The 13,540-nt window shown below is 37.8% G+C and overlaps 1 protein-coding gene across 2 annotated transcripts in view; it reads left to right on the forward strand.

The window, feature by feature from the left end:
• Positions 1 to 13,540, forward strand: part of LOC126298908 (protein FAM91A1) — a 148,089-nt gene that overhangs the window by 104,339 nt on the left and 30,210 nt on the right. For both annotated transcript variants that reach the window (XM_049990450.1, XM_049990451.1), the window contains 2 exons: positions 5,735 to 5,807; positions 5,881 to 6,551. In XM_049990450.1, coding sequence (XP_049846407.1) covers positions 5,735 to 5,807; positions 5,881 to 6,551 — 744 coding nt within the window. The remainder of the gene's footprint in view (positions 1 to 5,734; positions 5,808 to 5,880; positions 6,552 to 13,540) is intronic.

Consider the following 13,540-nt stretch of genomic DNA (forward strand, 5'->3'; position numbering starts at 1 on the left):
CATCATTGACAGTTTAATGTCCACCTTAAGAAATCCAGTGCAGTGGACAATTTTGCAACTTTGTGTTGCTCTTCAAAGCCTCCAAAGCAATTTGTAAGTTGAAGGAGTGAGCCAAACATACCAATTGTTGACTTTTACATAGAGAAGAGTGTATTTCTTGATTTTTGATACTAAAACCACTGACTTTTTCAAACTCTATAAAATGTTTGCTGATACAAAAATGTCCCATCTCTAGTCAATGAACTTAGAATTTCTTCTTAGTATTTTTATTTTAGTGGATGAGTTTTTCAGTAGCAAATAGTCACTCTAATGGTCCGTCATTTTGTTTTAATTGTGAACATTAAGTAGAATAATACTAGATACTTAAAATTTATTTTAAAATATTTTCATGTAACAAAATAAAAACAGAATACTTTTAAAATTTTTGTCAAAATCAACTTAAATATGCAAGCACATGAAAATTCTTTGTAATATCATGAATATATCTTGTATTTATATATAAATACAGCCAACTCAAAAAAAAAAAAAAAAATTATTACAAAATGCTATTTTCTACAATTAAGCAAGAACATATTGGCATATTCTAATATCGCTTTACATTATGATACACATCTAAAAGTTAACATTACAGTCTATGTAAGTAACCATGTTCCTTTTAAATACCTGCAGATTGTCATCATTGGTAGACTAAGCTTCGCAATCTACACAGATATAGCAAACTGTAACAACACATTTCTTGCAGACTGGTTTGTTGCATGATGTACATTTATGAGTATATGAACTTTTCCCTTCATTGGAAAATGTTTGCACCTGACAGCAGTGACCATTTCCAACTACATCTGATTATTCAGTGTGAATAGCTAGAGCTCTAATCTGGGGTTTCTGTAAAAACTATGACAAGTTCCTCTGTGAAGTTGAGAAGGAAATCTCATCTTACTTTGATGTTTGTTACTTCTCTGTAGATTTTCCAAGCATTGATGCCTGCGAAGTGTAGAATATAGGAAAAAGTATGAAAAGGCCATCTACTTTTACCAGCTTTCACGGAGTACTTGCAAGCTATCTGGTCAACGTCATCTAATCCATTTGTAGTTTCAATATAACATTTCACTGTGTCAGACTTCAACTTGGTGTCAGGTCCAATTTGTAAATCAGCACTGAGAATTATTACATTCTTTTCTGGCTTTCCTTGGTACACTGTAAGGATCATTTCATGACTTTTGGAAGCTTCAGTCTTGTATAGGTCCTCGCACACTTTCATTTTGCACTTTGGCACATCCTTTCTAATTTTTCTTTCGAAAGTGGGGTGAAGAAGTTGTCTCACGAAACAGTCCTTTCTTTATTTAGGTTTTGGCGTAAAGATTTTTTCACTGCAGAGTCACTTAAATGTTCACCACCAGGATGAGTTTTTTCATTGCCAAGATATCGGAAAACATTAGCATATATTTGAATTATTTTTGAACAACCATTCCGTATTTCTGCCCATACTTGTCAGGTTTTGAAGCCATGAAGTGAGTGAACCGACATTTACACCTGGACAGAAACAACTGCTCATGAACATCAATATGTGGGGCAGGAATATACACGCTTTGACAGTTTTCTATGTAACTGACACGAGAATAGCCTTGTCATGTTTTGTTTGCTCTTGCACATGTTGACCTCAAATCAAACGCGAGGAACCTCATTACTCTGAAGCAATTGTGTGATATCACGGGCTTGTAAAATTATGTTCCTCACTTCTCTGACCAAAGAAGATCCACTGCTATTCCTTTGATTCAGTAGCTCTCCAAACAAACAGAGCAGCAACAAATGCATGAAGCTCCTCAATTGGTAATGACCATTCTTCCCATTCCGACACTACAGAACTCTGTTTCAGTCTGTCTTTGAAAGTGATTGAGAATAAGTTTAGCAGCTCTGACAGCACTGCCACAAACCATTGCAACAGCACCTTCTCTGCTAACTTTTCTTGTACCATGATTATGTGATTGCCCTTCGAATGAGGTGGCACTTAGGAATAAGTGAAATGAGTGTTTTTTGAGGAATGAACACTGTTGCAATGAAAATGGTGAAACAAAAATATATGATTTCAGAAATGTTTTATTTATTACCTTTTCCAGTATGATTCACTCATGGGGATTCGTCAGAATCTTCATGGCTGCCCTCTGATTCATCTGAGCTTCCTGCTGCACTTTGGTTTTTATCATAAACAGAATCCGTTGATACACTGTCTACATACTCTCCTTTGCATGTAACTTCTTCATTATTAATGATTGAAGCTAACATCTTTTTGTCTGTGAGACCACGATTATGAGCCACCGTGCACTACTTCACAGTGTCTGCTTATTATATTTATATAATTGTTTCTTAGTTTTTTCAATGGTACACAAATGTCTTATTGATGGTTCTAGTGTTAACCACTATTTTGTATGTTTTAACCTACCTAACTTTTAAATGAAGAGTACCATTTTAAGTTTTACAGATTTGGGAAAGTTTCTGTCCCTTATATTTGTATCTTGCATGATATTGCCACACACAAGTGATTCGAAGGTGAGGTTTATGGAAGTGCTGTACATCCTCAGGTCATTAGAAGTTGGTAGGGTGCTGGAGAAGATTCGATATTCATGCAGTGAAATTGCTCACCATCTTGAACTCCCTGAGTGCCCTCAAGCTATACAGCACATGGACCTGGAGGATGAACAAATCCCTTCTTTGCATGCAGGTTATGGTAAAAAGAGATGTCTTTTTACTTACGTGACTAAGAATGGAAATTCAAGAAAACAAATTAGCAAGTATATCAACTGTGGAAGAATGTGTGATAAATATGTGACCCAGTGTGCCATCTACTTACATGCTGTTGCCACACTGTAGAGGTACACAGTCATATATCATTGGGGAGAAGTGTGGCTAAGAGTGATGAACAGTAAGCTACATTTGGTAATGCTAACTACTGAGCCATGGTATATCTGCAGAAGGCCAGTCAGGTGGAATGAAGGCTTTATTACACATCTATGAGCAGGACAGTCTGTTGACTCACGATTTCCTGCTCTGCAAGAGGACCCACCCTAAATTTTTATGAATTAAATTTCAGTGTGTTGAATTTGTTGTTAGAAATAAACATTTGTGCCAGGGCAGGACTCACACCCAGATCCCTGCCTATTCTGAGCAGTTGCCAAAAATAATTAGGCCATCTGAGTATTCCTCCTAGGCTGACCCATAACTTCATTCTCACTTACATTTTCGTCATACTTTTTCATGAACAAACAATAGGAGTTTCTCCTTATTAGATATAGAATGAGCAAAGCAAAGAATATGACAGAGGACCAAGGCTTACCCTGCCATAGAGATAAACATCAACTGAAATAAAATGAATGGAATCATTGGAGATGAATACTGTGAAGCACAACTACTTTAAATTGCATAGGAGAATTCTGTTTTCAAATTCTGAACCTGAATTGATTATATTATTTTCATTTCTGTGTGTTTAATAACATGAAATTGCATGAATGAAATATAGTCTGAAATTCTGAATCTTAATTGAATGTTCTCATTTTTATGTCATTTCTTTGGTAGTGCTGTTAATAAAGATAAGACATATTACCTGGTAAGCCAAACTGAAGACCTGGCCAAGGTGGCAGCACTGCCTTGTTTATGCTAATAAGCAGGACAGTAACAATGTATGCCTCAAATCCCTACAAGTGGGACACCTCCACGCACTATATGTCAGTGCCCTGTATAGTGCAATAAACATAAATCAACACTATTGTGTCACAGTACTCCTTGGAAACTATTATTTTGCCAACATTTATTCACAAAGTAACAAGTATAAATCTATGTTTCACCTAAATAAACCACTGACCACTTAAATTCTTATGCCTCATATTTTCATAAATATCTAATGTATAAGGGGCAGTCAAATGAAAACCGAACACCAGCCGCAACATGACCATGGAATGGTTCTGTTCAAAAGTAATCACCGCACAAATTGAGACATTTATGCCAATGGGAGGTGAGACAATCAGTTCCTGTTTTGTAGAATGCAGTCAGCTGCTGACGGATCCACATCTGCACCCACTCTTGCACTTCCTCATCTGATTGAAATTGACATCTACGCATCTTTCTTCAGGTTGCCAAAAGTGTGAAACTCAAATGGTGGAAGATCTGGGCTGTATGGGGGATGTTGCTGTATTTTCCAACCAAATTACAGTTTCCAATCAGCAGTGTGGGGGCTAGCGTTATCATGCAACATGATGCTGCTTCTGATCATAGAGTTCCTCGAGCATTGAAGCCCAGTCAATGCACAGTGCTGTCAAGACACTTCGCAGGAAATGTGACTTGCCATAACGTCAGAATTGCCAGGAATGTTGTGAGATGGAATCATCCTGTTGCATGATAATGCATGTGCCCACAGTGCCAATTGGATGAAGGCTATGCTTTGGCAGTTTGGTTGGGTAACACTGCAACATCCTCCATACAGCCAAGATCTTTCACTGTGTGATGTTCACATCTTTGGCGACCTGAAGAAAGACATACGGGTTGTCTGCTTCTACTAGACAAGGAGGGCAAGAGGGGGTACAATTGTCTATCAGCAGCCCACTGCATTCAGTGAAACAGGATTTGATCATCTCATCTCCCAGTGAGATTAAATGTCTTAATGCATGAGGTAATTACTTTTGAAAGAAACCAACCCATGGTCCCATTGTAGCAGATGTTCAGTTTTCATTTGACTGCTTCTCATAGTTTGCCTTTTTGAAAGTAGGTATTCTTGTTCCTAAATGATAACTCATTTATTATGGCATATTTTACAAACAGATTTCATAAACAGAACAATTCTTCTCACGAGTGGAGAATGTAAGTTCGGGATGGGGATTGAACAACAAATTGATTGTTGATGAAACTTATGGTACTATCTCATAATAAAGCCATTCACACTGATGGACATATGTGCAGGAGATATCATCCTCAGTAATCAAATGAGATCAGTTTACCTACCACTCATTAAAACAGCACCCATATTAAACATGGTGAGACAGGATATATGGTGAGAGTATTGGTATATTGTAAGTAGTTGTTCCAGTACTAGTCAAATGGTGATTTTGTTGGTATTGAAACGGGTTTGAGTATATGACAAAAATAAGGGAGAACATCGCTGAGCGTAAGTTTGATACTGGTTTATGGCTGCAAAATTAATATTTATTGAAAATTAAATGCCACTGTTTCAAAGTAAACTGTTACACTATTCTGCACAATGTGGTCATTTTAATGGACAGTAAATAAATTCATGTCGTTGAAGCAAAGGTCACCTTCTTAAGAATGTGCTAAGAAAGGTCTGTGATAAATTGCAAAATCATAACGAGCTGCACTGGGATTTGCCCAGATAGCATATATTCCAAAGCCCAGGTCAGCAACATACTGATGGCAATCAGTTGAAGTGAAGAACAGCAAAGAAGGTGGCTGAGCCAGTGTGACTTTGTCTCATGTGCAGGCATGGGCCAGAGGGTTTGTCCCTAGCAGAAAACTGTGGCTCCATAGGTTTTAGCATACCCTTACAATTGAAAGTGTGTATACAGGACAGCAGATGATCTTTGTAACTGAAAATTGAGTTTTAAAAAATTCTTTGATAACTGTTATATTCACTTTATAAGTATGTACAAAGTGTAAATACAAAAAGGAAAGAAAAAAGAGATTATTGTTTATTTTCCTTAGCTCTCTGTAAGTTTCTTTTTCATTTATTTTTCAGGCTTATGGTATTAGCCGAGTAGCAGAAACATTCTTGGTACCATTTCCGATGTCTTCAAAACCACTAGCAATTGGTAAGAATTTTGAGAATTGTCCTGTTGTTAGTGTTTACTGTCTTCATATATTATTGGCTTTTTCTTTTTACAGGTGGCAGTTTTCAGAATGTGTGCACCACTGATGTTGATTGGAATTCCCATCCTGCTGTAAGGAAACTGTCTGACGTTATTGATCTGAAGTGCAGCTGTGGCTTTATAACTATGGTTGATACAGAGAACAGTATAGATGGCCATACTAATAAAAGTAATTTCTATAGGCACACTCCAGAAGAATCTAAGTGCATTTCGCCTATCTCCAGTTCAGGATCTAATGTTGAGAGCTTTGTAGAAGCTTGGGTGAAAACAGGATCCCCAGATGACACATTTGAAGAGCCCACTAGTGTAGATTTATTACCTAGCAATGGCTTCACAAATGGTGAATGTGCTTCTGTCTTAAAAAAAGAAATAGATAGCATATATCCTGAAAAATTAAATATTAAATCAAAGTCTGTTGACAATGAAATTAGGAATGACAGTAGCCTCTTGTCCTCAGAAAATGATAGTAGTGAAAAGAGAGATCTTGAGAATATATCTACAGATATAAATCGATGGACTCTTTTGGAGTGTAGTTTTGGAATTCCACTGTTTAACCAGGAAATAAACAGAGAAATTTGCAAGAATATCCTCCATTACAAACTGTATCAAGAAGATAGTCTGCGTCAACTTACTCATTCCAGTCGTAAATTGTGCCTCAACTTGTTGGACTTCATAGCTAAATTTCAGGTATGAATAATAAAAATAACTCTGTGAACTACCATCATAGAACATTAGTGTGTAATTTTTTGGTGTGTTACTGTGAACAGTATCTGTGGGCTTTACTCCATTCAATCCATTAAGCCATAATAATTGTTAAGTTTATGGTTCATACCCTCAACCTGGTTGGTTTGTGGAATTCTGAGAAATAATTCTCAGAAATGCATAGATAAGTAACAGTGTTCCTCTGTTTGCTGCCGCCTTTGCAATTAAATTTCTCCCAATTTTAGCATTATTTCTGTGATGTTGAACCAGTTAAGAATGCGATATGTGGAGACCGATCATTCCTTATTTTTTCATGTTAATATCTACTTTAAAAACAGTTACAGCGATACATAAACAGAAATTGCACTGTCCCCAACCCATTTATAATATTTGGTTTCAGTTGTTGGTGTCATACTCTAGCATGCATATTATTGCCTTTAATGAGTGGCACACTTGGAATCTTACAAGTATTTGTTTTATTTATTGATGAATGATAAGCTTCATATCCTTTCTAAAAACATGACTTCCTACATGTGAGATTGCCTTTAGCGCACTTTATTAATGCTCGTTTCCTTCCGAATGAAGCCAAATAACAGTTGTTGTTTTTCTGTTTAATTTAGTTATCTGCATTTTCTGTAGATCATATTTGTAATAACTTACTATAATGTGGAAAGTGGCAGCAATTTAACAACCAGACTACATTTTATCAGTAAAATATGGCTACATGCTGACAATTTGTGTAACTGTGTTTATAGTTCAGTCATCATCTACAATAAAAACTAATGAAAGTAAGACTAAGGTTCAGTTAGCAAACACTTATGAACACACTTCAGAACTCGTAGGTTTCTCTGTAATGAGACTGATAGAAAAATAATTGTATACTATAAAGGAAGGAAGTGAAGAATAGTGTGTTTTTACTTGGAACCCCTCCCCCATATTGTTGGTCAAACTCTTATGTTACTCTTTTTTTGTTTTTGTAGCTAATCATAAACTTCTACCAGAGTTCATAAGTACACAGGAAGGAATAAAATCACTCTAGCAGTTTCCAGTAATGATGTTAAGATAAATTTGGCTATTGGCTTCGATATATATTTACCGAATCTCAGAAAAGATTGTGATTAGTGAATTACATTTTCCATTGATTATTAGAACAGTTTCTATTAAACAGTTCTGAAACAAATCAGTGTACAGTCTTTGTATATATTATTTGTTTGTGCATATGGTTGAATGCTGGCCATATACAGAATACTAAATTACACAGTGACTTAAAGGTAATGAAAAGGAACTTGTTAGTCTGTGACATTTTCAGGCGCTGCAGACAGAAATAATACAAGAGCATTCTGAAAAGTAATACCTCCAAATTATTTGTGTGGAAACTCTTAAAGCTTGTTAAGTAAAACAAAAGTTATTAACATTCTAGATATGTGTGGAAGGTAGGATTGGTGCAAATATCACAGCGCTCTTGTGTGATCTGGCATTGTCTTACTGAAAGAAAGGGTGCTCCATGTGTGGATGAACCCTTCAAATTCTAAACTTGATTATACTACACTGTTTCCCGTGTATTGAGAAAGTTATATGACACACCATCATCTTAAAGGCGACAATTCAGGTCTCTCTTATGGCAGAGGGCTGTAAATAAGTAGACATGAAGAATAAAGATGTAGATTGCTCATTATGTCTGTTTTATTTAAAAAGGTTTAAAAGTTTTCCCACACAAAAATCAGAGGCATTACTTTTCAGCATGCCCTCATATACCATTATTCTGGGACACTGCTAAGTTTTGATTGAGGGAATGCACAGATAGTTCTGAGCAGTCAATAGTGTCAGATTTCAGACAGTGAACAATAAGCTGCAAACAAACACCATAGCACAGTGAATGTTATATTGGTAAGTGAGATCTGACCTTCTTAAGACCAGGCAAAAACAATTGCGAAATACAACAGTGTCAAATATATGTGGTATATAATGGATATTTTCATGGGACACACAGGAGTACAATGCTCTGTTTGCACTGGAATATTTGTAGGCAACTATAACCAGCTGACACCCATATCATATGCTGTATGTGCTTCTTTCGTTGTTGCTGGACATCAGCATTGCTTGATAGCTCAAGTATGTCTTATTCAAGTAACATATTGATGCTCAAGTTAGATGGGGTGTGGATTCCTGGACTGTGCTGGGCATGAATACAAAGGCACAAATAAAAATTTTCTGCTTCATTTATTAATCAACACGTAGGGCCAATAATAGCTCTGTTCATCCATGGTTTCACAAAGAAAGGAAGAGAGTGGTGGTGAGATCACCACCAATGGGTTCAGTGGTATGTCTTGGTTTGTAGCAGAAAGCTTATGTTGTCATGATTTTGCACCTGTTGCCCTGATATCTGACAAGTACAACTAGAGCCAGTCTGCAGGAGAATGGAGATTAGGAAATAGGAAGTGTTTAGCTCTCATGTGTTTCTCAATCTCCTGCCATGTAACCTGCATGAGGTATTGTGAGCAGAGGTCTAGTAGACCAAAATGGGAAGGGGGGGGGGGGGGGGTAGGCGAAGGGGGATTAGGCGATGGTAAATGCGTCGAAGTTTCTCCTCTATAGCCTCCCCTCCCATCTCCATTTGTCAATGACTGTCCCTGCTTTCCATGAACCTTTGTGGGGACAGAAGTCATAGTGACAATGTGGTGTAGTTGGAGCTCATTACTCCTATACCAGTAGTCAGGCTGAGTCATTGTGATTGTTATGGCCCCTTGTGGCACGTGTGAAGGGAGCATTGACTGTTGTCATGGCAACAGCTGATTATGACTGGCTGTGAACATTCGTTGTGCCCTATTGCTAACAAAGATGCTTTGGGTTTACAACAGGTTCTAGCTGAGCATATGAGTCCATATGCAGTAGCATGCATGATAACGGGATATGTTATAGGCATGGACACATGACAGGATGGCAGAAAATAGCTATTGTGTTTGGATGTGCCTGTGACTACACTGCAAATGAAGCTGTCCAATTTGTTGGTGTATCAAAGTAGGTTGTCCATTGTGTGTACAAGGAATGGTGTACCACTCACAGCCATGTAACATGGGATAAGAACAATGGGTCTGATAAGACTTTTAACCAACAGGGACCGAACTAGAGTGTAATGATTTGTCAATGGCAGTCAGATTCAAAACCATCAAGAGTTGCTCCTTTTAGTGAATACAGATACGTATCAACCAGTTTACTAGCATGCAAAGGCGAACAATATGCAATTGTTGTTCGGAGCTGAGTACCTCGCAAAAGGCCATTGTTCGCAGGAGTACATAAAGCTGCATGTTTTCAGTTCGCCAAACACCACAGAAACTGCATAGCAACTGACTAGAAAAAACATTAGGTTAGAGTTCATTGAGTGTAAGTCAGCCAGAAACAAGCATCTGAGCATAATGAGTTGATATTACGTTGGTCAGTACAGTGTGTAACGATTTGCTTCACAAGCCAAAATGGAGTGAAGTGCTAATCTTGTGATGGGTAACCGGGTAACTATATGGGTAACTATATCCCAACAGACAAGTCCATGTAACGTAACATATGCTCCTTGTTGTGCTGCCAGACATTAGTAATCCAGCTTGAGTATCTCTGATAAAGGTTCAATATTGAGCTGTATGGGCATGTGAGTTACTATCTCTTGGACATTTTATTTCATTGGGCTAATGATCAAATATTTTTATGGCTACCTATTGAACTCCTTTCTCAGCTGCCAACAGCTTCTTCTATACTCCGCTCACCATAAGAATAAACGTGATGTAAACAAACACAAATGTGATGATTGGTCGGAAGCTGTTGCACACATACATTGGTGTTGTTACACTCTTCAAAGTAGGTCCTACTTATGTATTAGATATATTATTACGAAGTTACATTAAATGAAACTTTAAGATATCCAAATGTATAAACAGCCATCAATGTTTTTTCTTAATCACACTTTTGCTGTGTAGTTTTTATTTCAAAAATCGTGTAAAGTCACAGCCTCTTCACTATTGTGCTGTGATTGTTGAATTGTTAATGTGCAGTATGAAAATTGCTGAGGCTGCTTCCTCTTTCGCAGTGAAACACGTGTGGAAAACAGTTAAAAAGTGTCGAGAAATAGATTGTTTGTAATGTTTTTTCTTAAATTTACAGAGATAATTATCTTTGAAGTTTTTCAAAGGCCTGTATTAGATACAGTTGAGACACACATACAGATTGGACGTATAGCAGAATCGGTAGCAAAATAGATTGATAATGTACTGCAGTTTGTGGTTCGCTGGTTCAAATCTCGCCAGAGTCAATTTTTTTCCTCGTTCATTTTGAAATACCTACATCTCATAACTGCAAAATTCATCATTTTTTTATGAATAATGCACATCTTCTTGTTTCTAATTACATATTGCATGCAAAATTCCTGATTTCATTTCAAAAATAAATTCTTAATTGTTTATATTTTATGAAAGACTTAATAAAAATTGCTTAAATTAAGAAAACACAACAGTTCAATTTTTGAAGGCAAAATTGAAACACTAAATACTCTTTTATTTGGACTATGTTCATTGTTTTATGCCACTGATGTAGAGTAGTGTTGTAGAAACATGAAGAACAATCATTCACGGCATTTAGCATATCATACAGGTGCTGCATTTTTAAATTTGCCTCTGTCTCATTAAAATATAAACCCAACAAAACTGATCTGGAGCAGAATTACAGGATTTGGCCCAAGAAGTAACAAGACTGTTAACCTGGCAGATGTACTGGAACTAATGCACGTAGCTTTTTTACACTTCACTGTTGAACGCTGGCAAAATATAGAACGGTTCATCATAAAAGAAAAGGACAAAATGCGGCACATGGTTGGCTTAATGGATTCTGTTGTTGATAGGCTTGTTATCAACATAGCAGATACTTACAGAACTGAAATGTATATCTTGGATTCGGATAAGGAAGGGACTAAGAGATTACCATATGACTGACTGTAATTAATACTTTCAGTGGCTTCAGTATCCAACAGTATGATGAAATCCCTGCAGTGTGCTCACTCAGAAAAATTAAACTGTGTTTAAATTAGAAATTTTCATTACTCTTGTTGATAATTAGAATACTATGTCAGGGGAGAACGAAAGCATTTTATGCTTTGTGTGTGGTCACCTAAGAAGAGCATGCTAGTGCTGGAGTTTTGCCAAATATTATTTCATTCTCTTTAAAAATTAAATGACATTTGTAGCTACGATGTTTCTTTGCTGTTCTCTTGTTACATCTGAACTGCAACTGCTCATATCATTGGAGGTTAGTTGGACCGCTGGCTGGTCAGTGCTGTCCAAGTTTAATGCGCCGGTAAAGCTGTTGTCTCACATTATCGCTCAGTCTGTGTGGGTAACACAGCATAAAGCATAACCTTGTGATTTTACTTGACTACTGATCACAGCTTGGCTTCCGCTCCACATGAAATGAAATCCAGTGAGATTCAAGCAAATGTGGAAGAATACATGGTGTAATGTTTAGTGTTGTTGCCAGGCCTGGTAGGATGTAAGGGGCATGAACAGTGTAAGGTATTCAATGACCACCGAAGGTCATGGAGGTGCTGGGTACTGATTAGAGACAGCATTATCAGCAACTGACAAAGTTTGAAAGGGGTCTCATTGAGTGTCTCCATTTGACAGGATGATTGAATTGTGCAATATCCAAATTTATGTGACATTCGGATGTGACAGTGATGCAGTGTTGGACTGTGTGGGGAAGATGAGAGCAGGTGTACTCATTGTCAAAGTTCCAGTCGACTATGTCTGACCATCACAAGGGAGTATTGCCATATTCTGCACCAAGCATAATGCCACCCATTCACATCTACAGTTACCATCCAAGAACAAGTAATGGAGTCCCTGCAATATTGTGTGTTACTCTGCACCATTGGTCAGAGACTAGCAGCAACCCGACTAGGGAATTACTGCCCCATACGTATACTGCCATTAACACTACAATACAGATGACTGCATTTGGAGTCGTGCTGTGGTGGGGAAGATTGAACTGCTGATGAATGGCATCGCATTGTGTTCATCATTCGTGGGTATGGTGGCAACCTTGAGAGAGGTCCCATTTTTCCAATGTTTTGGAGAGGCACAGCAGTGTTACTCCTGCCATTGTGGTGTGGGATCCATTGAGTATGACTTCAGGTCAGAGCTGGTAGTGTTTGAGGGAACTCTGATGGCACAACAGTACACCATGGATGTCTTGCACCCTCAGTTGTTACTTCTTGTGTGGCAGTATCATGGTGCCATTACAGGGCACACATGGCACATGTGTCTATGAACTGCCTGCGTGGCTTTGAGGTACTCTCAGGGCCAACAAGATCACCAGATATATCCGCGACAAAAATTGTGTGGTATCTGCTCAGACATCAACACTGTCACAGTTCCATTAGCAAGGACCACTTAACAAAGTTGTGGATCAGTTTGCCTCGGCAGAAAATACAATTTTTTTATGACTCCCTTCCCAACCGAATCAGTCTGCGCATCCAGGACAGAGGAGGAGTAATTTCATAATAATAAATGGGCTAGGACTGCCAAATTCTTTGTAAATTTGACTCGGTGTTGTAGTTGCCGAAATATTATATACCCCATGAACCTGTGAAGTTTCACTTCATCTCTTCGCCCCTTTGGGTTAGTTTTTTTTTGGTCAGACAATGTAACCTGCAAGACTATCACTCCTTTCTTCCAGGAGTGCCAGTCTCGCAAGCTACACAGAATTTGTGTGAAGTGTGAATTTTGAAAGATAGGAGATGAGATACTGGTGGAAGTAAATCTGTGTGGACAGATCGTGAGTCAAACTTGGGTAGCTCTGTTGGTAAATCACTTGCCAGCAAAAGACAAAGGTCCCAGGTTCAAGTTCTGTATACTCCACTGCAGAATGAAAATTCATTCTGGAAATGATTCTCCAGGTTGCGGCCAAGACGTGTCTCAGCATATCCTTTCTTCGAG

The sequence above is a fragment of the Schistocerca gregaria genome, chromosome X, assembly GCF_023897955.1.
Source record: "Schistocerca gregaria isolate iqSchGreg1 chromosome X, iqSchGreg1.2, whole genome shotgun sequence".
Taxonomy (NCBI): domain Eukaryota; kingdom Metazoa; phylum Arthropoda; class Insecta; order Orthoptera; family Acrididae; genus Schistocerca; species Schistocerca gregaria.